The following is a 26,191-nucleotide window of genomic DNA, read 5'->3' as shown; positions in this document are numbered from 1 at the left end:
TAATCACGTCTCTATGACTGTGCGAATGTCCTTGAGATTCTCTATGCTCACCCTCAGTGAACATTAGAGGAGTCAAACTTATTCCAAACATCTCTGATGAATAAATAATATGTGATTAAGTAGGTCAATGATCATCTAACTGCATTATGCTGTACATCCAATTACACACCATTAAAATCCATAAAAATGTAAATGACCAGTTGAATACAGGTTATGAAATTAAATTAGGATATTTTAACTTATTTTTCCTCATTTTGGGACTAATGGTACTGTAAAGACCTGCTGCTTGCTATTGTCGATCCAAACTACCTCACAATAACAAACTCAGAAGTAAAATGCTTTCAATGCATCCTCTGTCCACCCTGGAATAGCCTGTTACAACGAGCCTGATAGGTCAAAGAGGTATACACCTCTAGCCCCAAATACAGATCTTTTGAAATAAGCCGTCTAATTTATGTCATGACATGAACCATCTCCATATAGGGCTGAGCAACACTCTTTATAAAGAGAGATGGATGCCAGGGGGAGACAGACCAGGGGGAGACACAAGGACACAGGACATCCTGAAGGTAAGCATATAGAGGCAGTCTGCTGAGGAGGGCAAAGATAATCATTATACGACCTAACAATAGTCATAACCACACATAGCTGGTCAGTTGACTGATATTTGTATTTGTATGTCTATTTCCTTTTCAGTAGAAATTATTTCCATCCAAACGTATCCAAAGGGATAACCAACAACTGGTAAGAATCATAATCTTGTAAAAAAAATAGGTTCTACAAGATGCCTCCTAATGGTTTGAGTGAAGTCTTCAAATGTGTTTCATGAAAAGTATAACAGCTTGCCACATTTGTAATGCAAACATATTGGTGTCTGAACACATCAATCTAGTCAACCTTCACAGATGTACAGACTTTTGTTGATGAGTTTTCCTGCAATGCACGAAATGCAGATGATCTTCGTGATTTATATAATTTCACTGAAAACTCACACTAACAGACGGTTATATAAACAGTACTTTCATGTAGCCTACATTTGGCCAGCTAATAGCCTAACCACTGAACAAGCAACATTATGGACTAACCGTTAAACTCCTGTTGCTACAGGATTATTTTGCTGTCTGTGACAATAGAGGTGAAATTAAGATCCTACATCTGTATATACTGTATAATATATCTCTCCTGTAAAGTAATTGGTTTCATCACTAACACAAGCGGTAATTATCAGCTACAACAGTGGACGTAGCTACTTTTGGCCTGCTGTGAAAGTCACATGATTTTGTTTATTTACAATGTCCTATTGGTTGGCTAACCTTGACATTGTTCAGATAAACTCTTATTAATCTATGACTCTAAATCTGGTAGCCTACTGCTGTTCTGCCTTGACCCTCATGTCTATTTTAGGCTTATATTTTAAAGTTCTATTGTTCTGCCATGACCTTTATGCTATGATACAATATATTACTCATATACAGTACACCTGTATACATACAGTAGTGTTACTAGTATACCATTTTCCAATTAACTTAGGTCTTTGGTGGAAAATGTTTGGGATCAAATGTTTAATTTACATTATGCATTCCAAAAATGGTATCAGAGAGAAGTGAAATACAGCCCTGGTGCCCTAAAGTTGTTGATGTATTTAATATTCTTTAATATTTGTGCTTTACACTGATATTAGATTATTACCACAATATGCACAGTTCCCTTTGTCATTAACAGAATAAAATGTAAAACTATCAAAATATGGTTGATATTGTAAAAATTACTGTAAAGTATGAAGATCTAAATGGTTGCTCTTTCTTAAGTTTGAGAAACATTTATCATGAGAATCCTGGCATACAACAAACCATGGCAACAGTGGCAACAGTGAAAGGACAGCCACATGTAAATCGGGAAGTTATGCTACATCTGCTTCTACATGCTGCTTCTGCATTGCTTGCTGTTTGGGGTCTTTGGCTGGGTTTCTGTATAGCACTTTGTGACATCGGCTGATGTAAAAAGGGCTTTATAAATAAATGTGACTGATAATTGAACCTAACAATTATAGATACACACATACCTGTATAGATTTAAGAATGGGGGATGCGTTGATGGCAGAGTTTGGGACTTCATTAACTCAAACCTTTTACTGTAATGTATGTAATATGTACATACTGTACGTATTCAATGCTCTGTTCCTGCCTTTACAGGTTTAAAAATGGGGGACAGTTTGATGGCAGAGTTTGGCGTCGCAGCGCCCTTTCTGCGCAAGTCAGACAAGGAGCGTATGGAATGCCAGACTAGACCCTTTGACATAAAGAGAGAGTGCTATGTGCCTGACCCTGAGGTAGAATACGTCAAGGCCATAATCACCAGCAGAGATGGGGCTAAAGTCACCGCTGATACGGAGTTTGGAAAGGTAAATATTTTGGTGAAGAACATTTCTGGAAAATCACAAAATAATACATTTTTCTACTACGATAACTCCATGATTGATGAACTATTAGTTATAAACTGAATTGAGTTATGTGCTTTTTAAAATGACATTTTTTTCTCACAAGAGAAAAGGAAAAAGCCGAATCCTAACATGAGATCTTTAACTTTCATGCAAATCAGGCATTACATGTAAATGTATAATTTGCAAATATTCAACACTGTGTGTAATCAATCTCAAGTTAGGATTTGTCTCTACACCTTAAAATGTAACAAAACAGTTGAATTTGCTATTCTTTCAGACTGTTACTGTGAAGGAGGACGACGTCCACCCCCAGAACCCGCCAAAGTTTGATAAAATTGAGGACATGGCGATGTTCACCTTCCTGCACGAGCCCGCTGTGCTGTTTAACCTCAAAGAGCGTTACGCAGCCTGGATGATCTATGTAAGCAATGACCTGTCTGCTAATATCTCCATTAAATCAAACATTCATTCAAATGAATTAAACTAAATATGCATCCCCTTGTCTTCCACAGACCTACTCAGGGCTGTTCTGTGTCACTGTCAACCCATACAAATGGCTGCCAGTGTACGATCAGTCTGTTGTCAATGCATACAGAGGCAAGAAGAGGAGTGAAGCTCCTCCTCACATCTTCTCCATATCTGACAATGCTTACCAGTACATGTTGTCAGGTAAAATAGAACTTTCATTTACATTAACATGAAAAATTACATTTGGAAAATGACAAATTTACTGTCTGTTTTCTTTCAACAGACAGGGAAAATCAGTCTGTCCTTATCACGTAAGTACATCAACCCAATGCTGATTTGATTTGAGGCTATTTAAAATTCAGATAAATCCTGAGACATTAACATTTGTATTTTCAATTCCAGTGGAGAATCCGGTGCTGGAAAGACTGTTAACACCAAGAGAGTCATCCAGTACTTCGCCAGCATTGCTGCTGTTAGTGGAAAGAAAAGTGTATCAGAAGAAAAAAAGGTCAAATAGAATGCAAATGTGGAATACCGCTACTGCTAAATCATGTCTCACACAAAACATTTTTTATTTTATATTCATTTTTAATAATAATAATTGGGGATCGTTTTCAGTGTAGACTTAAATGACTAAAACCAGATATAAAGTATGGAGAAAAGATATTGGAGCATAATATTTTTCAATATGATCATCTTTGAGAACTAACAATCACTCAAATAAAAACTACAGTCAGGGAGAACCTAAAATTCCCAAATTGTCATGGCATGTGGCCCACATTGATTGTCATGGCAAAATGTATAGAATTGCAGAATATTTACTTTGAAACTCTAAAAGTACATAATTTTCCACACCAGCAACATTCTCCATGGTTGAATGAGCATATGTTGATGAAGAAAATGTTTTAGTTCATAAAGATCTTTATGGCAGCATTTTAACACTGTGTGGTTGTTGGGTTGTAGGGGACCCTGGAGGATCAAATCATCCAGGCCAATCCTGCCCTGGAGGCTTTTGGTAATGCCAAGACCATCAGGAATGACAACTCCTCCCGATTCGTAAGTTTGGTCTTGTTTGTTTGTCAAATATCATTTAAATCTTATCATACATGGTCATCTTATCTGTTATTGTCTGTGTTTGAATTTTATTATAATCTGAATTCTATTAGGATATAATTAGTAGATGTCATGACGTCAGCTAAACTTCCTCAGGTCCATCAGCCAATCTTTTGGGACTGTATGTGTGCAACAGTATTTGTTTTCTTTTAAATACTTTCAGTGTTTGATTGAGTTTGCCTAGAGAACCAGATAGTTGGAATTTAAACTTGTAGGACTATTCCATCAGTTCCATTACACCATGCAAGCTCAATCATGTGCACTTAAGGTATTCAAAAAGAAAACAAATACTACTTGAACTAATGATCTAATGTGATTATTAATTTCTGCTTTGACCATAACTTACAGGGTAAATTCATCCGAATTCATTTTGGAGTCACTGGGAAGCTTTCGTCTGCTGACATTGAGACTTGTGAGTACAACACTCAATTTGCCCAGAATTGAACAGATCTCTTTGACAGGAGACACATTAATACCAAAAGCACTTTTCCATACTGATCAGATCTTCTGGAGAAGTCACGTGTCACTTTCCAGCTCAAGGCTGAGAGAGACTATCACATCTTCTATCAGATCCTGTCCCAACAGAAACCAGAACTTCTGGGTGAGTATTGAAACATCAAACTGAATAGGGTTGAGGTCAATTCTGGATTAAACTGAACATTTCGAGATGAAATCCAATTAAATTCTTATGACGCAGCACAGCCAGCCCAGGCAGTGTGTTACCACTTTTCTCCCCACTGCAAAACTCATAACAGAATGGGATTTTTAACATTTTCTTTATCAACGAGAAAGGTACAATTATTTAAATGCTTATTAAGCACAAAACACAAATATTCAATGCACTCAAAACAATTTCCAGCTGAAGTTTTTCTAAACTTGATGATGCCAAATTTGTAGTCCTGGCTATTTATAATATTACTTGTTTTTAAAACAATGCCAATTTTCTAATTCACACCTATCCAAATACTGAGTATATTATGTTATGACCTATACCACAGCATGAACACACATTAAACTGAGCTGTTCAATTCTTTTCAGAAATGCTACTCATCACAAGCAATCCCTATGACTATGCCTTCATCTCCCAAGGAGAGATTGCTGTAACTTCCATTAATGATTCAGATGAGCTAATGGCTACTGATGTGAGTAATATATCTATATACTGTATATGCAATGATATTCCAACCCCTTCTCCAATGCAAAACAATTACATTTCATTTGGGACTAGGATGCCTTTGATGTGCTGGGCTTCTCCCAAGAGGAGAAGAATGGCATGTATAAGCTGGTTGGTGCCATCATGCACTACGGCAACATGAAGTTCAAGAATAAACAGCGGGAGGAGCAAGCAGAGGCAGATGGCACTGAGGGTGACTGCTGAGGATTTAAAACCTCTCACTTCATTATGCAGTAGTATCTGATCATCAAAAACCCATTATATTGCCTCTACCAATCATAAAACATTGCCATTCTAGATCTTGACAAAGCTGCATATCTGATGTGCCTGAACTCTGCTGACCTGGTCAAGGGGCTGTGTAACCCAAGGGTCAAAGTAGGAAATGAGTGGGTCACCAAAGGTCAGAATGTCAACCAGGTGAGTCTCCCAAAAACTGAAATAATATTCTAAATAAATCTTGTCTATGTTCATACCTGTAATTCCCGATTGAGCATGCTTTTTAGTCCAGAATGAGGCCGAGTGGCGCAGTGGTCTAAGGCACTGCATCTTAGTGCTTGAGGCGTCACTACTGACACCCTGGTTCAAATCCAGGCTGTATCACAACCGGCCATGATTGGGAGTCCCATAGAGCGGCGTACAATTGGCACAGCGTCTTCCCGGTGAAGGCCATCATTGTAAATAATAATGTGTTCTTAACTGACTTGCCTAGTTAAATAAAGGGAAAGAAATGTTTTACAAAAAAAATTTTTTTTTTAATCTAATCTATGTCTAGGAAACTGTCCCTATGTGTTTATGTTGAGGCTATGTTTCGGTATTTTCTTTTCTCAATATTTTGTAGGTGTACTACTCTATTGGTGCACTGGCAAAGAAAATTTATGAGAACATGTTCCTTTGGATGGTGATAAGAATAAACCTTACTCTGGACACTAAGAACGCTCGTCAGCACTACATTGGTGTGCTGGACATTGCTGGCTTTGAGATCTTTGAGGTGAGTGTTTGATGTAAATTTGATAAAAAGGACACGAAACAATTCATCTATAACATTACAGCTGACAAAAAATAAATAATAAAATAAAGTAACTGTGAACTTCTATTTCAGTTCAACACCTTTGAGCAGCTGTGCATCAACTTCACTAATGAGAAGCTGCAGCAGTTCTTCAACCACCACATGTTTGTGCTGGAGCAGGAAGAGTATAAGAAAGAGGGCATCGTCTGGGAGTTCATTGACTTCGGCATGGACTTGGCTGCCTGCATTGACCTTATTGAAAGGGTTGGTATCTTCAGTTGTGCAGTAGTTTATATGATGTATCCTAAGTAATCTTTGAGATTTCAAATATTACAAGGACGGTCTTCATAAATGTGGTTCAATGACAAATTATTCTGATATTTATTCACAATGCTTTGCTCTTAACATTAATTAATTTCCATTCATTCCTTCCACTAGCCCATGGGTATCATGTCCATCCTTGAAGAGGAGTGCATGTTTCCCAAGGCCAGTGATAATACATTCAAAGCTAAGCTGTATGACACCCATCTGGGCAAAAATGCATGCTTCCAGAAGCCTAGGATTGTTAAGGGAAAACCAGAGGCCCATTTCTCCATGGTTCACTACGCTGGCATTGTTGACTACAACATTGGTAACTGGCTGGTGAAGAACAAGGACCCCCTGAATGAGACTGTGGTCGGACTGTTCCAGAAGTCAAGTCTTAAGTTCCTGGCAAACCTGTTTGCAAACTATGCTGGTGCAGAAGGAGGTACTATGTGTTCATATCTGCAAAGACTACAACACACTCAAATAAATCATCCACAGTATATGATAGTAGTAATAAAAGTATATTTAAATAGTTATTTCATTATCATCCAGCACCTGAAGAAAAAGCGGCTGGAGGAAAAAAGAAGAAAGGCTCTTCCTTCCAGACTGTGTCTGCATTGCACAGGGTAAATCTGAGCTTAAATCAATATATTTCTAACTAACAAATGTATTATGTTTGCACTATTCTTGAGATGGATTGGCATGTTAGCATTAAATGCTATGGTGACTCGTGAGGTACTTGGGAGACTCATTCACTGATGGAAAATTCTACATTTGTCATACTGACAGGAGAACTTGGGTAAACTCATGACCAACTTGAGGTCTACTCACCCCCACTTTGTGCGTTGCATCATCCCCAACGAGACCAAGACTCCTGGGGCCATGGAGAATCCTCTGGTCATGCACCAGCTGCGCTGTAACGGTGTGCTGGAAGGCATCAGGATCTGCAGAAAGGGCTTCCCCAACAGAATCCTGTATGCTGACTTCAAACAAAGGTCAAAATAATTATTAATTTCCTTTCCTAAATAAATTCAACTGTTTACCTATTCAGGTGTTCCATTTTTAAAGATAATTGCTTTCTGATTTAAATTCAGATACCGCATCCTCAATCCAAATGCTATCCCTGAGGGTCAGTTCATGGACAACATGAAGGCATCAGAAAAACTGTTGGGCTCTTTGGATATTGACCACACCCAGTACAGATTAGGACACACTAAGGTAAATTATCTAATGGTGCGTTCGTAACCAAGTAGGAAGTGGGAATTTACCACATACGACTCAGAAATACGACTCAGAAATACGACTCAGAAATACGACCCAGAAATGTCCACTTGAATGCCCATCCAACTGGGAAATGACCTCAAACAGCACTATCAGACAAAACATTATTTATAAAAATAAATCTATTAATATGTTGAAAACTATAATTTTTGTAAACGAGCATGATAGCTTTACTTTTAGTTTATGGATTACGCAGCTTGTTGGCCATTAACCACTCGCTGTTTCTCATCGAGTTCAAATCACGTGAATGCATCCACCTGCTGGTATTTATGACTTCACAACTGGTAAATTCACACCTCCCACTTGGTAATGAAAGCAGCATAAATTGCAGGATGGAAAAGTAGCAGTAATTACGGGGTCTAGGCAGTATACTACCAATGCACCACCATCCAGCCATCCTGAACAATGCCTCTTGAAATAACTGCTAGTATATAACTGTTCATGCTTACCTCATGTCATCTGTCTGTAGGGCAAATGGGTCAAGTCAAGAAATAGACATTTATACTTGGTATAGGTCCAAAATGTAGTAGATTAAGATCTACAGAAAGCAATTGTGGCCAAACCGTTTGAAATGGACTTTCTATTTTTAAAGACCTTAAAATGTAGTAACTCTTGGTCAACATGCTGGGTCTGAAGTTATAAAAACTTATGCTGATAACAGGAAAAATGGAGGTCAACTTGTGCCATTTCCTTACAGAAGCAAGAAATCAGCAATCTAAACATGACTGCCAAGTTTTGTAAATCTGGGGTACACCACATTCAGATGATTTAGAAAAATACAATCCTACCAAATACAAGAAGATCTAAGCACCACATTATGGCCTTTGTGTATCTTCAGGTGTTCTTCAAGGCTGGTCTCCTGGGTCTACTTGAGGAGATGAGAGACGATCGTCTCGCTCTTATCATCACTGCATTCCAGGCCAGATCACGTGGTCTACTTGCTAGAATTGAGTTCCAGAAAATGGTTGACCGCAGGTAGAAATTATATTAGCTTAAACTTTTGCAGAGGATATGTTAGGGGTGAGGAACAGTTGTATTAACCATATTTTATAAAAAATGTTGCAGGGATGCCTTGCTTGTGATCCAATGGAACATTCGTGCCTTCATGGGTGTCAAGAATTGGCCCTGGATGAAGCTGTACTTCAAGATCAAACCTCTGCTGAAGTCAGCAGAGACTGAGAAGGAGATGGCCAACATGAAGGAAGAATTCCTGAAGCTTAAAGAGGCTTATGCTAAAAGTGAAGCCCGTAGAAAGGAGCTGGAAGAAAAGATGGTCTCCCTTCTCCAAGAGAAGAATGACCTGCAGCTCGCTGTCCAAACTGTGAGTAACATTAACTGCACTACAGTTACTTTGCTGCAGTCACATATTGGGTCAAAATGGCCTTTCTAGTTAGCTTTAAGCTAAGAGCTAACAAGAGAATTGGAAAAACAGAGAGAAAGAGACATTATTTTCTAAATTTATATGGACAATCAGTGCACCATTTGTCAATCATTTGTAGTGTCTAAATATTTTGCCTCCAAACAAACTTCTGAGCATTGGAGAATTTGATATACTTCTTGACAGCAAGAAGACACTATTGTTGATGCTGAAGAGAGATGTGAGGGTCTGATCAAAAGCAAAATCCAGCTTGAGGCCAAAGCCAAAGAGCTGACAGAAAGACTGGAGGATGAGGAGGAGATGAATTCAGAGCTAACTGCTAAGAAGAGGAAGCTGGAGGATGAGTGCTCAGAACTCAAGAAGGACATTGATGATCTGGAGCTCACTCTGGCTAAAGTGGAGAAGGAAAAGCATGCCACAGAGAACAAGGTAATGGTTCATCTTTATTCTTGTGATGTTAAAATTCCAATTAAGTGGTTTGGATAAAAGTGTAATGACACTGTTCTGTTTCCGAAGGTTAAAAACCTTACTGAGGAGATGGCAGCTCTGGACGAAATCATTGCCAAGCTGACCAAGGAGAAGAAGGCTCTGCAAGAGGCTCATCAACAAACGCTGGATGACCTGCAGAGTGAGGAGGACAAAGTCAACACGCTGACCAAGGCCAAAGCCAAACTGGAACAGCAAGTTGATGATGTGAGTATCAAATAGTAATTCACAAAAAGTACAACAAAACTAGTAATATCCTAAAAATACGCTACAGTAAATTGCTGAGTCCGAATGTTGTTTAATATATCCTTTATTAGCTTGAAGGGTCTCTGGAGCAAGAGAAGAAGGTGAGAATGGACCTTGAGAGAGCCAAGAGAAAGCTGGAGGGAGATTTAAAGTTGACCCAGGAGAGCCTAATGGACCTGGAGAATGACAAGCAGCAGCTGGAGGAGAGAATGAAGAAGTAAGATCCCACAAACCCACAAAATATCATGGATAGTTATTTTACAGAATGTGCTCAAATGTGTTATTTACTTATCAGGAAGGACTTTGAGATGAGCCAACTCAACAGCAAGATTGAGGATGAGCAGGCTTTGGGTGCCCAGCTTCAGAAGAAACTGAAGGAGCTGCAGGTATTTCAATGGCATTGTTGAAAAGGGAATCTTTCTGTTACATATGCTTATGTTCTCATCTTACCAGAACATTTGAAATCCTAACATTTCAGGCCCGCATTGAGGAATTAGAGGAAGAGCTGGAGGCTGAAAGAGCTGCCCGTGCAAAGGTGGAGAAACAGAGGGCAGACTTGTCCAGAGAGCTAGAAGAGATCAGTGAGAGGCTGGAGGAGGCTGGTGGAGCCACTGCTGCCCAGATTGAGATGAACAAGAAGAGGGAGGCTGAGTTCCAGAAGGTGCGCAGAGACCTTGAAGAGGCTACCCTGCAGCATGAGGCTACAGCTGCCACTCTAAGGAAGAAAAATGCTGACAGTGTAGCTGACCTGGGAGAACAGATTGACAACCTTCAGAGAGTGAAGCAGAAGCTGGAGAAAGAGAAGAGTGAGCTCAGGCTGGAGCTGGATGATGTGGTCTCCAACATGGAGCAGATGGTGAAGTCCAAAGTATGTGTTACCATTGATCAATCTATAAAATATATGCTTTTTGTCGCTGTTCTGTATTTCAAAAACAAATCTGTTTTAGACAAATTTCGAGAAAATGTGTCGCACTCTGGAGGACCAGATGAGTGAATACAGGACAAAAGCTGAGGAAGGACAGCGATCCATCAATGATTTTACCATGCAGAAAGCAAAGCTTCAAACTGAGAATGGTATATTAACAAAAAATCTGAACATTCACATGAACAGCCACAATAAATAACCTGATTAAGTAATATAATTTAAAATAATTTGAATTGCATGAAAACAGGTGAACTTGCCAGACAGTTGGAGGAGAAGGACTCTCTGGTCTCTCAACTGACCAGAGGTAAGCAGTCCAACGTTCAGCAGATTGAAGACCTAAAGAGACAATTGGAGGAGGAAGTCAAGGTATTTATACAAAGAATGCAGTGTCTCTTATCTAACTCCATTCATCTTCAGGCATAATCACAGATTCTTTTTTAAATGTCCTTACCAGGCCAAGAACGCACTTGCCCATGCAGTGCAGTCTGCTCGCCATGACTCCGATCTGCTGAGGGAGCAGTATGAGGAGGAGCAGGAGGCCAAGTCTGAGCTGCAGCGTGGCATGTCCAAGGCTAATGCTGAGGTGGCTCAGTGGAGAACCAAGTATGAAACTGATGCCATCCAGAAGACTGAGGAGCTTGAGGACGCAAAGTAAGGATGCTTTATTACTTTCTCTTACTTTTCAGGCTATTGAACCTTGGCTGAAAGAGCAATACACAAATGTACATGATGAAGAATACATTGATTACTTGTTACACAACCATTATATATTAGACAGCTGTTTAGAAATGTGTTTCTCATCTATGTCAATCTAGGAAGAAGCTGGCTCAGCGACTGCAGGATGCAGAGGAAGCTGTGGAAGCTGTAAATGCTAAATGTTCATCCCTAGAGAAGACTAAACACAGACTCCAGAATGAGATTGAAGATCTCATGGTGGATGTGGAGAGATCTAATGCAGCTGCTGCCTCTCTGGACAAGAAGCAAAGGAACTTTGACAAGGTAAGAAAAACACGTACGGAATACACAAGTCCTATTAGCCTTCATTATAGTACATGAGGGGCGGCAGTTAGCCTGGTGCAGTGGTTTTCAAATGGTACATTTTTGGAACACTCACTTATAAACGTGTCCTTTGGAATGCACATGGAATTTTGACTTGGTGGTGCCTCCAGAAAGTATTCATACCACTTGATGTATTCCACATTTAGTTGTGTTACAGCCTGAATTCAAAAGGAATTAATAAAAAATATTTTAAAAATCACCCATCTACAACACACAATACCCCATACTAACAAAGTGAAAATGTCAAATCAAATCAAATTTCATTGGTCACATACACATATTTAGCAGATGTTATTGCAGGTGTAGCGACATCCTCGTGTTCCTAGCTCCAATAGTGCAGAAGTATCTAACAATTCACAATAATACATACAAATCTAAAAGTAAAATTATGGAATTAAGAAATATATAAATATTAGGACGAGCAATGTAGGAGTGGTATTGACTAAAATACAGTAGAATAGAATACAGTATATACATATGAAATGAGTAAAGCAGTATGTAAACAATATTAAAGTGACTAGTGTTCCGTCATTAAAGTGACCAGTGATTCCATGTGTATGTATATACTTTAGGGCAGCAGCCTCTAAGGTGCAGGGTTGAGTAACCAGGTGGTAGCCGGTTAGTGATGGCTATTTAATAATCTGATGGCCGTGAGATAGAAGCAGTTTTTCAGTCTCTCTGTCCCAGCTATGATGCACCTGTACTGACCTCGCCTTCTGGATGATAGCGGGGTGAACAGGCCGTGGCTCGGGTGGTTGATATCCTGGATTATCTGTTTGGCCTTCCTATGACATCGGGTGCTGTAGGTGTCCTGGTCAGGTAGTGTGCCCCAGGTGATGCGTTGTGCAGACCGCACCACCTTCTGGAAAGCCCTGCAAGAGGTGCAGTTGCCATACCAGGCAGTGAAACAGACTGACAGGATGCTCTCAATTGTGCATCTGTAACAAAAATTGAGATTCTTAGGGGCCAAGAAAAAGGTCATAAGGTTGAAGAGGTGTTGTTGTGCCTTCTTCACCACACTGTCTAATAACAAAGTGAAAACATGTTTCCAGAAATCTTTGCAAAATGTATTGAAAATCAAATACAGAAATATCTCCTTTAAATAAGTATTTAGAACCTTGAGTCAATACCTTGTAGAAGTACCTTTGGCAGGGATTACAGCTGTGAGTCTTTCTGGGTAAGTCTAAGAGCTTTCCACACCTGGATTGTGCAACATTTGCCCATTAGTGTTTTAAAATTCTTCAAGCGCTGTCAATTCGTTGTGAGACAACCATTTTCAGGTCTTGCTATAGATTTTCAAGTTGATTTAAGTAAAAACTGTAACTCGGCCACTCTGGAACATTCACTGTCTTCTTGGTAAGCAACTCCACTGTAGATTTGGCTTTGTGTTTTATTGGCCTGCTGAAAGGTGATTTCATCTTCCTCTAGGATTTTGTCTGTGCTTAGTTCCAATCCGTTTCATTTTTATCCCCCCAAAACCCCCCAGTCCTTAATGATTACAACCATATCCATAACATGATGCAGCCACCACTTTGCTTGAAGATATGGAGAGTGGTACTCAGTAATGTGTTCTATTGGATTTGCCCCAAACATAACACTTCAGGAAAAAAAGTTAAGTGCTTTGCCACATTTATTACAGTATTACTTTACTGCCTTGTTGCAAACAGGATGCATGTTTTGGAGTGTTATTCTGTACAGGCTTCCTTCTTTTCACTCTGTCAAATAAGTTAGTATTGTGGAGTAAGTACAATGTTGTTGATCCATTGTCAGTTTTCTCCTATCACAGCCGTTAAACTCTAACTGTTTTAAAGTCACCCTTGGGTCCTTTGTGCCTTCTCCATATGCTCCTTGACTATGGGCCACACTGCTGACAGGCGGTCTCTCATCAGGGTAATATGTTCTATTGTGGATCGAAAGGGGCATGGTTGGGTCTCCTAGGTCTCCTTGGCTAAGTCGAGGATCCCTCGACAGGGTCTGCCATAGAGCAATTCAAATGGAGAGAATCCAGTGGATGCCTGGGGTACTTCTCGCAGGGCAAACATTAAGTGTGGGAGAAGCATGTCCCAGTTTTTCCCGTCTCGGGACACCACTCTTCTCAACATGCTATTAATCGATTTGTTCAAGCGTTCACACAACCCGTCTGTTTGAGGGTGGAATATGCTTGTACATATCTGTTGAACCTGATATAACCGACACAAGTCCTTCATCAACCGGGACATAAACGGGGTTCCCTGATCGGTTAAGATCGTCTTGGGGATTCCTGGTTTTCCCCCCTTCATCGTACGACCCAGTATAAGAGACCCCGCCTGATTGCATAGTAAGGAAGAGGGGGGCTCACCTGATCCGTCGACGTTCCTCCCGTCGATCACCTTCACCTTCCTCATGGCCTCCCTTAGGTCTGGGTTTCTATGCTGCGAGGTGCCGGACTGTCCCTTTAATTCCTGGGGCAGGTCGACCTCGGTAGAGGGATGTGGAGGTTGTTCCCCATCCCCATCAGGGGTGACCGAGGAGAATCCCTTCCAGGTTCCCTCCTCGGATGGAGCTTCAAATATATCCCTTAGTGTCTGGTTGCTCCTTTCTTCCTGCGTTGTGTATAACCCTTCACAGGTGTCTTCATCGGTGGTTTCCTGGAATATCTGTCGTAAACGTTGGGTCGCTATTTCTTCCTCTGTTGCAGAGGACGAGGACGCGGCTATGTCTCCTTCTAGGACTACTACCTCGGGCTTGGATTTTCTCTTCTTTCCTGTCCCCCTTCTTCCCGTGCATAACGTCATCTGCCGAAGCTCCTTATATAGGGGACAGTCTCTCCTGATCAATAATGGCACCTTCAGCTGGGGCACTTTCCCTGTACACCTTCCTTTTGGAGTGAGAATAGGCAGATTCACAGTGGGGTAATAGTGGGTGTCTCCATGGATACAGGATACGGCTACTTTGTCTGGTAGCAGTGTTGCGGAGGTCACCATCCGCTCCTCTACTAACGTAACCATACTTCCCGAGTCGAGAATGGCTACCACATCTTGTCCTTCGACTCAAACCGGAATCTCTGGGGCTATTTCTGCTAACCAACAGTGTTGATCCTGCCCCCTCGAAACAGGATGTGTAGGGGTAGGCAGTGATGACTCCGTGACCATGGGCTCGTCCTTGCTAGGACATTGTGGGGCATAATGGTCGGGACACTGACATTTATAACACCGACCCTGCTGTGTGGTGGCTGACTTCTCCCACCTCCGGAGGGGGTTTGGACGTTTCGGTGGCGGACGTGCCGGGGTGAGTCGTGGTACGGGATTGGAAGAATCCTTCCATTCTTCCTTGTCACTTTTTAACAACTCCCCTGTAGACCGATATGTTTCCACCGCCTGGGCTATGTCGTCGGCTGACAACGGGTTGGCTTGCCCCACAACCCTTTTTAAGTCACTGGGTAATTCCCTCAATATCTTGTCCACTACGAGGGTCTCAATTAAATGTCCTCCTCCCTTTCCAGGTTCTAGCCACTGTTTCGTCAGTCGTATTAATGCGAAGATCTGGGCACGGACGGGTTGATCAGCTGTATAGGTCCATTGATGGAACTTTACGGCCCTACCTCTGGCAGTCAACTGGTACCGGGACAGGATCTCGGTTTTTAGTCACCCATAGTCCGCAGCTTCGTGGGAATCCAGGTCAAAATAGGCTTCCTGAGCCACCCTGGTAAAAAGAGGGGCTAATGCGCTCGCCCATTCTGTGGGCGGCCACTCTTCCAAGGTGGCCGTCCTTTCGAAGGTCATGAGGAAGGCCTCAATATCATCCTTCTTGGAGAGACGAGGTAAGATGGCGTGAGCAGCCGCTCTTAGCTTAAATCTTGTAACTACCCATCCCGGATCCGGGAGCGTTGTCATCAACTACAGTAATTAGCATAACGCAACGGACAAAAAACTGACAAAAAATATGTTCTAGAAAATATTCATATTCATGAAATATAGTGAAACACAGCTTAGCCTTTTGTTAATCACCCTGTCATCTCAGATTTTGAAATTATGCTTTACAGCCAAAGCAAGACAAGCATTTGTGTAAGTTTATCGATAGCCTAGCATTGCATTATGCCTAGCTAGCAGCAGGCAACCTGGTCAACCGAAAATCAGAAAAGCAATCAAATTAAATCGTTTGGGCTATGTCGTCGGCTGACAACCTTCCAGAGATAGTTTTTCCCCCCTCTCTGCTGGTTCCATACTCTCTCTTATAGGGGAAGGAGAATATGTCATTAGTACCGTCAGCTGTGCTTGATTGCTTCTGGTTACCTTGTCTCCCATGCCTTGTTGGGCGACTATCCGTGAGCCGAGCCTGCCCTCTCGTGGTCCTTCCACATATATTTGATCTTAATCATACACTGTATTCAAACCACTTAAAACACCTGTATGACTTTCAGGTCCTAGCTGAGTGGAAGCAGAAGTTTGAGGAGTCGCAGACTGAGCTGGAGAGCTCCCAGAAAGAGGCCAGATCTCTCAGCACTGAGCTCTTCAAACTCAAGAACTCTTATGAGGAGTCTCTGGATCATCTTGAGACCATGAAGAGGGAGAACAAGAACCTCCAAGGTCAGAGCATAAGAATTAATAGCCTATAAAACTTAGTCAATAAAATATCGATATGTTATAGAGAAAAGATTCTGATGTACAACTATATTTTTCCACAGAGGAAATTTCTGACCTGACTGAGCAGCTTGGTGAAGGAGGAAAGAGCATCCATGAACTGGAGAAGATCCGTAAACAGCTGGAGCAGGAGAAGTCTGAGATACAGTCTGCTCTAGAGGAAGCTGAGGTGAGAATAGAAAACATTTACAGATAGTGAAAGTGCCACATTTAATTAAGATTTTACAAACTATGGGTGGCTGTGTTCTCATAGGCCTCCCTAGAGCATGAGGAAGGGAAGATCCTGAGAGCTCAGCTGGAGTTCAATCAGGTGAAAGCTGACATTGAACGGAAGCTGGTAGAGAAGGATGAGGAAATGGAGATGAATAAGAGGAACCAGCAGAGAGTTGTGGATAACCTGCAAAGCTCCCTGGAGTCAGAGACTCGCAGCAGGAATGAAGCTCTCAGGCTGAAGAAGAAGATGGAGGGAGATCTCAATGAGATGGAGATCCAGCTCAGCCAGGCCAACAGGCAGGCATCCGAGGCCCAGAAGCAACTTAAGGGTCTCCATTCCCATCTGAAGGTATTACTTCCACACCACGGAATTAAAAACATTGCTTGTGCATTCAGAAAAAGAAAAACCACACTGTGAAACAATACAAATAAATATAGTCAAATCATTGATTCTTTCTACAGGATTCTCAACTGCAGCTGGATGATGCTCTTCGTAGCAATGATGACCTGAAGGAGAACATTGCCATTGTGGAGAGACGGAACAACCTGATGCAGGCTGAACTGGATGAGCTAAGAGCCCTGGTGGAGCAGACTGAGAGAGGCCGCAAACTCGCTGAGCAGGAACTGCTGGATGTTAGTGAGAGAGTTCAGCTGCTCCACTCACAGGTAAGTCAGTAATATATAACAGTGTTCTCCTTGAAGCTGGAATCCTTAATGGTGAAACTGACACGTCTGTTTGCGATATTACAACAACAAAGTAGTTACTGCAAATGAAAAACACTGTTTTTTCCCTTTGGATGGCATTGCAAGCACAATAACAGCAGAAAATGTACTGTACCATGTTGTGCAACGCTCCTCACCTCTGCTTTGTCAACAAAACAAAACAATAACAATGGTGTTTGGAAGGACACTGCCACTGTTTCCCCTACTACGGATTCCATCTTTAAATGTCTGCTACTTGAGGTACGTATAGGTAATATAAACATAATTTGTCATATATATATGTGTGTAGAACACCAGCCTACTGAGCCAGAAGAAGAAGCTAGAGGGCGACACATCCCAGCTTCAGAATGAAGTGGAGGAGGCCGTGCAGGAGTGTAGAAATGCTGAGGAAAAGGCCAAGAAGGCCATTACTGATGCTGCCATGATGGCAGAAGAGCTGAAGAAGGAGCAGGACACCAGTGCTCACCTGGAGCGCATGAAAAAGAACATGGAGCAGACCATCAAGGACCTGCAGCACCGCCTGGATGAAGCTGAACAAATCGCCATGAAGGGGGGCAAGAAGCAGATCCAGAAGCTGGAGGCCAGAGTAAGTGTCTAAGCTACATTCTCTTCTATTATTTCAATGTCACATTTCATATTTATAGTCATATTTGTAGTTATAAAATTAAAAGTAGTGGTAACTAACAAAATAAATGTAAATGGTGTGTTAACATCGATCATATCTTTCTAGGTGAGAGAGCTAGAGACTGAAGTGGAACTGGAGCAAAGGAGGAGCAGTGATTCTGTGAAAGGAGTCCGTAAATATGAGAGACGCATCAAGGAGCTCACCTACCAGGTACATTAAATACTTTAATTTGACAATGCACAATTACATTAACATGCTCCGAATTAAATGTAAGATATATCTACAGCATTACTATTTATTCCCTTCTTTTTGTGTGCAGACTGAGGAAGACCGTAAGAATTTGAGCCGCCTGCAGGACCTGGTGGACAAACTGCAGCTGAAGGTCAAATCCTACAAGAGAACTTCAGAGGAGGCTGTAAGTAACCTTCTATCATCCAACTGATGCATTTGTAATTTTCTAATTGTTTTGTTTGCTAGAAACTTAAATCGTATTTAACATTTTTCACAGGAGGAACAAGCCAATTCCAATTTGGGAAAGTTCCGTAAGATTCAGCATGAACTGGATGAGGCAGAAGAGAGGGCTGATATTGCTGAGTCTCAGGTCAACAAGATGAGAGCCAAGAGTCGTGATGCCGGATCCAAGGTCAGTAAAGTTACTTTTTCATGAATCCTAAAGGATAATTTGCGGACTTCCCTTGTTCTGTCGTATCTTTGCAGAAGTATTCATACCCCTTGGATTTCTTCACAGTTTATTGTGTTACAAAGTGGAAGTAAAATAGATTGAACTGTAATTTTCTGTCAACAATCTACACAAAATACACATACAATCTACACATGCTCTGTAAGGCTTGATTTAGCCTTGTGTTGTAGGTTATCGTCCTGCTGAAAGATGAATTCCTCTCCCAGTGTCTGTTGTAAAGCAGACTGAAGCAGGTTTACCTCTAGGATTTTGCCTGTGCTTAGCTCAACCCTTTATTCTTTATATCTTGAAAAATGACCCACTATTTGCCGATGTCAAGCATACTCATACCATAATGCAGCCAGCACAATGCTTGAAAATAAAAAAGGAGGCAGTTACTCCGTGATGTGTTGTATTTGCCCCAATCATAAGGCTTTACATTTGGGAAAAAAAGTACATTCCTTTGCTGTGTTTTTTTGTAGAATTCATTTTATTCTGTATATTTGTATTTTTCTTTTAAGTCATTATTGTGGATTCACTACAATGTTGTTGATCCATCCTCAGTTTTTTTTAAACACAGACGGCCAAATGGGGACACCCCTGAGCAGTTTCATTCCTGTCCTGCAGCTCAGTTCAGAAGGACGACTGCATCTTTGATGTGTATGGGTGGTTTAATACATAATCCATGGCAAAAGAATATTAACTTGACCATGCTTAAAGAGATATTCAATGTCTGATTTGTTATTGTTACCCATCTACCAATCACTGCCCTTCTTTATGAGGCTTTCTAAAAGCTCCATGGTCTTTGTAGTTAAATCTGTGCTTGAAATTCAATACTTGACTTAGGGACCTTACAGATGTATGGGGGATAGAGGAATGATTAGTCATAAAAAAAACGTCCGTGTGATTTGTTAAGACAAATTTTACTCCTGAATTTATTTAGGCTAGCCTAAACAAAGGGGCTGAATATTTATGCAACGACTATAATTTAGCTATCCAATTTGTATTAATCTTTAAAAAAAGTTTTTTTCTTCATTTTGACATCAGAGCATTTTGAGTAGATTGTTGACAAAAATATAATTTAATTCCACTGTAACACAATAAAATGTGAAGAAATCAAAGGGGTATGAATAATTTTGGAAGGCACTGTAGATGAAAAAGCCTCAACTTTGAAAACCGTTAAGGCATATTTAATCAACTTGCTATTCATATTATCATTATATACAGTTGAAGTCAGAGGTTTACATACACCTTAGCCAAATACATTTAAACTCAGTTTTTCACAATTCCTGACATTTAATCCTAGTAACCAGTCCCTGTCTTAGGTCAGTTAGGATCACCACTTGATTTTAAGAACTTGAAATGTCAGAATAATAGTAGAGAGAATGATTTCTTTCAGTGTGTATTTCTTTCATTACATTCCCAGTGGGTCAGACATTTACATACACTCAATTAGTATTTGGTAGCATTGCCTTTACAATGTTTAACTTGGGTCAAATGTTTCGGGTAGCCTTCCACAAGCCTCCCACAATAAGTTGGATGAATTTTGGCCCATTCCTTCTGACAGAGCTGGAGTAACCAAGTCAGATTTGTAGGCCTCCTTGCTCACACACGATTTTTCAGTTCTGCCCACAAATGTTCTATAGGATTGAGGTCAGGGCTTTGTGATGGCCACTCCAATACCTTGACTTTGTTGTCCTTAAGCCATTTTGCCACAACTTTGGAAGTATGCTTGGGTTCATTGTCCATTTGGAAGACCCATTTGCGACCAAGCTTTAACTTTCTAACTGATATCTTGAGATGTTTCTTCAATATATCCACATAATTTTCCCTTTCTCATGATGGCATCTATTTTGTGAAGTGCACCAGTCCTGCACCTCCTGCAGCAAAGCACCCCCACAACATGATGCTGCCATGATGCTGTGTTCTTTGGCTTGCAAGCCTCCCCTTTTTCCTCCAAACATAACAATGGTCATTACGGTCAAACAGTTCTATTTTTTGTTTCATCAGACCAGAGGACATTTCTCTAAAAAGTACGATCTTTGTCCCCATGTGCAGTTGCAAACCGTAGTCTGGCTTTTCTATGGCGGTTTTGGAGCAGTGGCTTCTTCGTGGCTGAGCGGCCTTTCAGGTTATGTCGATATAGGACTCATTTTACTGTGGATAAAGATACTTTTATACCTGTTTCCTCCATCATCTTCACAAGGTCTTTTGCTGTTGTTCTGGGATTGATTTGCACTTTTCGCAACAAAGTACATTAATCTCTAGGAGACAGAACACATCTCCTTCCTGAGCAGTATGACGGCTGCGTGGCCCCATGGTGTTTATACTTGCGTACTATTGTTTGTACAGATGAACGTAGTGCCTTCGGGCGTTTGGAAATTGGTCCCAAGGATGAACCAGACTTGTGGAGTTCTACAATTTGTTTCTGAGGTCTTGGCTGATTTCTTTTGATTTTCCCATGATGTCAAGCAAAGAGGCACTGAGTTTGAAGGTAGGCCTTGAATTACATCCACAGGTACACCTCCAATTGACTCAAATTATGTCAATTAGCCTATCAGAAGGTACTGAAGCCATGACATCATTTTCTGGAATTTTTCAAGCTGTTTAAAGGCACAGTCAACTTAGTGTATGTAAACTTCTGACCCACTGGAATTGTGATGCAGTGAATTATAAGTGAAATAGTCTGTAAACAATTGTTGGAAAAATGACTTGTGTCGTGCACAAAGTAGCTGTCCTAACTGACTTGCCAAAACTATAGTTTGTTAACAAGAAATTTGTGGAGTGATTGAAAAACAAGTTTTAATGACTCCAACCTAAGCAAACGTAAACTTCCGACTTCAACTGAAAATACAGTGATAGAGTGGGGATTGGAACCAGGTGTATGTAATGATGATGAGACAAGTCCGGGGTTGACATTTTGATTGAATGCCAATAATCAGAATGGCGTCATGGATTTATTTTCCATTAACATGTTGGCTAAATCATTGTATTTAAAATATATACAAATTATATCAATAATACCTCAGGCGAGGACCAACATAGCTTATAATTATTTTTGATTGGAGTTCCCTTTTTTAAACTGCATTGTTGGTTAGGGGCTCGTAAGTAAGCATTTCACTGTCAGGTCTACCTGTTGTTTCGGCGCATGTGTCTAATACAATTTGGCTTGGTTTGATAATTCCCTCGACGCCGTTGCTTTGAGGATATATCGGGGTTAGAATTGGGGCTAAATCTAGAATCGTTTTAGATTGCTCATTGAATCTGTGCGGCAAACAGCTTTAACATTTGTAACTCATTTCTGTAATACTGTAGTTGAAGAGAAAAATATGACTGTTTATTGAATGCTTTAATTGGTCGTTATTGTGACAAACATTTTGTAGAAGCTTAGTGTTGGCTATTACACAGTAAAGAGAATCAGATATGTTTACTATCTGTATGGGACAGCATGATGTTCATAGTGTACCATAATTCACATACCTGTTGAAGTTTCCCATCATATATTTTAAGGACACAGTAAATGGCAGTATAAAATGTTTTCCTTTACACAGTAGAATTAAAATGTTCTCATAATCCATCCATCTTCTCTGTCACAGAAAGGAAAGGATGAGGAGTGAGGCCAAGAGCTGTGATGCTGGCTCGCAGGTTAGTTCTTTCAATCAGATTCATTATATTGGTTATAATTTGTAAATTCCCTCATGTATTACAACAGCCTCTACCTCAATGGCTCTGTAAGTATTTGATGTCCAACAGCCATACTATTATTCATAACATATTCTTTATATATTGTATAGAACAGGATCAAATATGAATTGGAATATTGTTCACAAACATTATTTCAAAAGCATATCTTGGTTTCAGTGGTCACTTTCTGTGCTATGGCAAGCAAAAATGTTTTAATAAATGATTTATTGGAACAGTTAATGGAAATATTTATATGAAGAACAGTACTTAATAAGACATTTTTCAGAAAATACAGAAGGACATTTTCTCAACCTTTATTTATCTTCTTTGTCACAGAAAGGACATGATGAAGAGTGAAGCTCTCGGATGGACCTTTCTGAAAACCTATTGATTGTAGTGCTTTAGTCTTTCTTTATTCTCCATGCAACATGAGAAGAATAAAGTCAATTTAAATAGCCCACTCTGTGTATTGCTTGTAACATGTTACCTGTATGCCAAAGGTTTTCCATTTCTGGTATAGACATCAGGGTTGTTGTTGATTCCATTACAAACTGGGATTCCATAACGAAACGGACATTTAATGTTCCATAATCTAAATTGGTTATTTATCTCAAATTGACTAATAGTCACCTGGCCCAGTGATATGGGTCAGGACAGAAATGGACTTGTACACTAATCATATCAAATTGTTAATCTGTCATACATACTGAAAGGGATCTTTCATAATTTCAATGCTGTGAGTATTAGCTTGCTCTAGGCTTAAGGGCATAATTGGCAGTTAATGTCATCATGGTCAGGATATATACAAAATAAATAGTATTTTTACATTACTAGAAATACTACATTTTTAATGACAGTTTTATGTGATTCTGAGCAGTGGACAAAACAACACAGATAACAATCAAAATGAAACATTTTCCCGGACATCTTGATGTAGTAATTAAAAATATATTCAGCTAGTTGTAATTTGGTTGATCTGTCTTTACCTTAACCAGACTGCAAATAGACAATTATTGGCCAATACAATGTCCAATGGCAATGATGTCAAAAACAAGGAGAATGGTTTAACATACATAGAGGCCTATACCCAATAAAAGTGGGTACCTGAACTGGATGCAGTTACTAAAATAATACTTATGCAGGTTCAATCCAAAGTTATGGAGACATGGAGACAAATATCAGATAAGATACGTTGAAATGAGCTGCTGTGCAAGAGGGAAGAAAGCAAAAGGAATAAGCAAGAGATGAGAAGTCAAATGTAACATCAAATTGAGGAAAAACGTACAAGGAATCCAGAGACAGATAAAATAGAATCACTTTGTTTCGCAGAAGGAACTTCAGTTGCTGCAAAACTATAGTAAACATATAACAGATGTACAGTAACAGCCATACTGATGCCGGTAAAAAAACTGTTAGTGGCTCTCTTGGTTTTAAGAGGTAAAGACCTGAAAACTGCACACTTAATGAAGTACTATTACACATTGATTATTCAGTAGATATGTACTTGATCCACAGCAATTTTTGTTCCCCCTCTTGTGAGAGCTTTACACCCTACAATCTTTTCACTGACCAGCACAACTCTCTCTATGTTATTCTGACTTGCCCATGTGAGCGAGCCAAACCAGACAACTATACTAAATGTGATGACAAGCTCAATAAAACATCTATAAAAAGGGGACTCCTGAGTGGCGCAGTGATCTAAGGCACTGAGATCTTGGTTCGAGTCCAGGCTCTGTCACAGCCGGCCGCGACCGGGAGACCCATGGGGCGGCGCACAATTGGCCCGGAGTCATCCAGGTTAGGGGAGGGTTTGGCCGGCAGGGATGTTCTTGTCCCATCGCGCACAAGCGACTCCTGTGGTGAGCCGGGCGTGATTCACGCTGACACGGTCGCCAGGTGTACGGTGTTTCCCCGACATACTGGTGCGGCTAGCTTCCGGGTTAACTGGGCATTGTGTCAAGAAGCAGTGCGGCTTGGCTGGGTTGTGTTTCGGAGGACGCACGGCTCTCGACCTTCGCCTCTCCCGAGTCCTGTAAGACTGTAACAACCAATTGCTGAGAAAATGTGCAAAAAAATTACATCTAAATTTAAAAAACACCTATAAAAAGGACTGCAAACATATTCACATTCAACCTTCTTAGCTTTTGCAAATACAGTATGGATTGACATTTTTTACTACACTCGCTATCGTTTTTTATTGTGCCGAGGTACTGTTTGTATTCCTCCACCTGTTCTATGCTCTGGTCTCTGGAGCTGATTGTACCTTCCTAAAGTTGATGATGAGGTCTTTGGATGTTCAAGGATGTGCTTCTTACACCAGAGGTCAAACATCCAGAACTGGATGTGTCAAGAATAAACACGTCATCCAAGTATTTGATATAGGGGATCTCAGGGCAGGTACTTCTATAGTTTAGATTAGTTTCTTAGTCATACGCGCAGGTTTGCAAATGTAATTGCAGGGTGCAGTGTAATTCTTAACCTCTCTAGGGTATGTGGGACGCTAGCATCCCACCTGGCCAACATCCAGTGAGATAGCAGAGCGCCAAATAATTCAAATACAGAAATACTCATTATAAAAATTCTGAAAAGATACAAATATGTTACATAGGTTTAAAGATGAACTTCTTGTGAATCCAACCACGGTGTCAGATTTCAAAAATGCTTTACGGCGAAAGCATACCTTACGATTATTTGAGAACATCGCCCAGCAGACAAATCATTACGAACAGTAACCAGCCAAGTAGAAGACTTACACAAGTCAGAAATAGAGATAACATTAATCACTTACCTTTAAAGATCTTCATATGGTTGCACTCAGAAGACATTCATTTATTCAATAAATGTTCATTTTTTTCGATAAAGTCTCTCTTTATATGCAAAAACCTCCGTTATGTTCGCGCATTTTCTTCAATAATCCACATGCTCAAACGTAGTCACAACAGGCAGACAAAAAAATCAAAATCGTATCCGTAAAGTTCATAGAAACATGTCAAACGATGTTCATATTCATTCCTCAGGTTGTTTTTAGCCTAAATAATCGATAATATTTCAACCGGACAATAACGTTGTCAATATAAAAGGTAAACAAGAAAGGTACTCTCTCAGTCGTGCGCATGAAAAAGCTCTGTGACACGGCAGGGTCCACTCATTCAGACTGCTCTTACTCCCTAATTTTTCAGAATAAAAGCCTGAAACAATTTCCAAAGACTGTTGACATCTAGTGGAAGGCATAGGAACTGCAATTTGAGTCCTACGTCAATGGATACTGTAATGGCAGTATCCAAAACTACAACAGCAAAAAACAATCCTACTTCCTGAATGGATTTTTCTCAGGTTTTCGCCTGCCAAATCAGTTCTGTTATACTCACAGACACTATTTTAACAGTTTTTGAAACTGTAGAGTGTTATCTATCCAAATCTACCAATTATATGCATATCCTATCTTCTGGGCCTGAGTAGAAGGCAGTTTAATTTGGGCACGCTTTTCATCCAAAATTCCAAATGCTGCCCCCTACCCTAGAGAAGTATTAAGCGCCGAGCTCCAACAGTGCAGGTAAAAAAAAAGAGAAGTGAATGAAACAATTAAAATAATAATATATACAGTTGAAGTCGGAAGTTTACATACACCTTAGCCAAATACATGTAAACTCAGTTTTCACAATTCCTGACGTTGAATCCTAGTAAAAATTCCCTGTTTTAGGTCAGTTAGGATCACCACTTGATTTTAAGAATGTGAAATGTCAGAATAATAGTAGAAAGAATGATT

At 40.3% G+C, this 26,191-nt stretch overlaps 1 protein-coding gene across 1 annotated transcript; it reads left to right on the top strand.

Moving 5' to 3' along the window:
• Positions 1-524: 524 nt before the first annotated feature.
• On the top strand, positions 525-22,883 carry LOC112227825 (myosin-7-like). The gene is made up of 40 exons (XM_042308693.1): positions 525-569; positions 697-744; positions 2,193-2,401; positions 2,718-2,861; positions 2,953-3,109; positions 3,192-3,219; positions 3,311-3,416; positions 3,872-3,964; positions 4,370-4,433; positions 4,524-4,622; positions 5,060-5,163; positions 5,250-5,388; positions 5,494-5,612; positions 6,034-6,183; positions 6,295-6,465; positions 6,640-6,949; positions 7,060-7,133; positions 7,297-7,502; positions 7,602-7,725; positions 8,627-8,763; positions 8,854-9,109; positions 9,353-9,595; positions 9,683-9,859; positions 9,970-10,115; positions 10,194-10,284; positions 10,377-10,766; positions 10,846-10,972; positions 11,071-11,189; positions 11,278-11,474; positions 11,639-11,822; positions 16,282-16,447; positions 16,546-16,670; positions 16,755-17,063; positions 17,177-17,380; positions 17,727-18,023; positions 18,168-18,272; positions 18,382-18,477; positions 18,571-18,705; positions 22,338-22,386; positions 22,762-22,883. Exons 3-39 carry the CDS (start codon positions 2,201-2,203, stop codon positions 22,356-22,358), a joined length of 5,814 nt encoding a protein of 1,937 aa, XP_042164627.1. The 5' UTR covers positions 525-569; positions 697-744; positions 2,193-2,200; the 3' UTR covers positions 22,359-22,386; positions 22,762-22,883.
• Positions 22,884-26,191: the final 3,308 nt, after the last annotated feature.

This window comes from Oncorhynchus tshawytscha, linkage group LG29, assembly GCF_018296145.1.
Source record: "Oncorhynchus tshawytscha isolate Ot180627B linkage group LG29, Otsh_v2.0, whole genome shotgun sequence".
In the NCBI taxonomy this organism is placed as follows: Eukaryota; Metazoa; Chordata; class Actinopteri; order Salmoniformes; family Salmonidae; genus Oncorhynchus; species Oncorhynchus tshawytscha.
The sequence above is the reverse complement of the archived record's forward strand: the minus strand, read 5'-3'. Positions and strand labels throughout refer to the sequence as shown.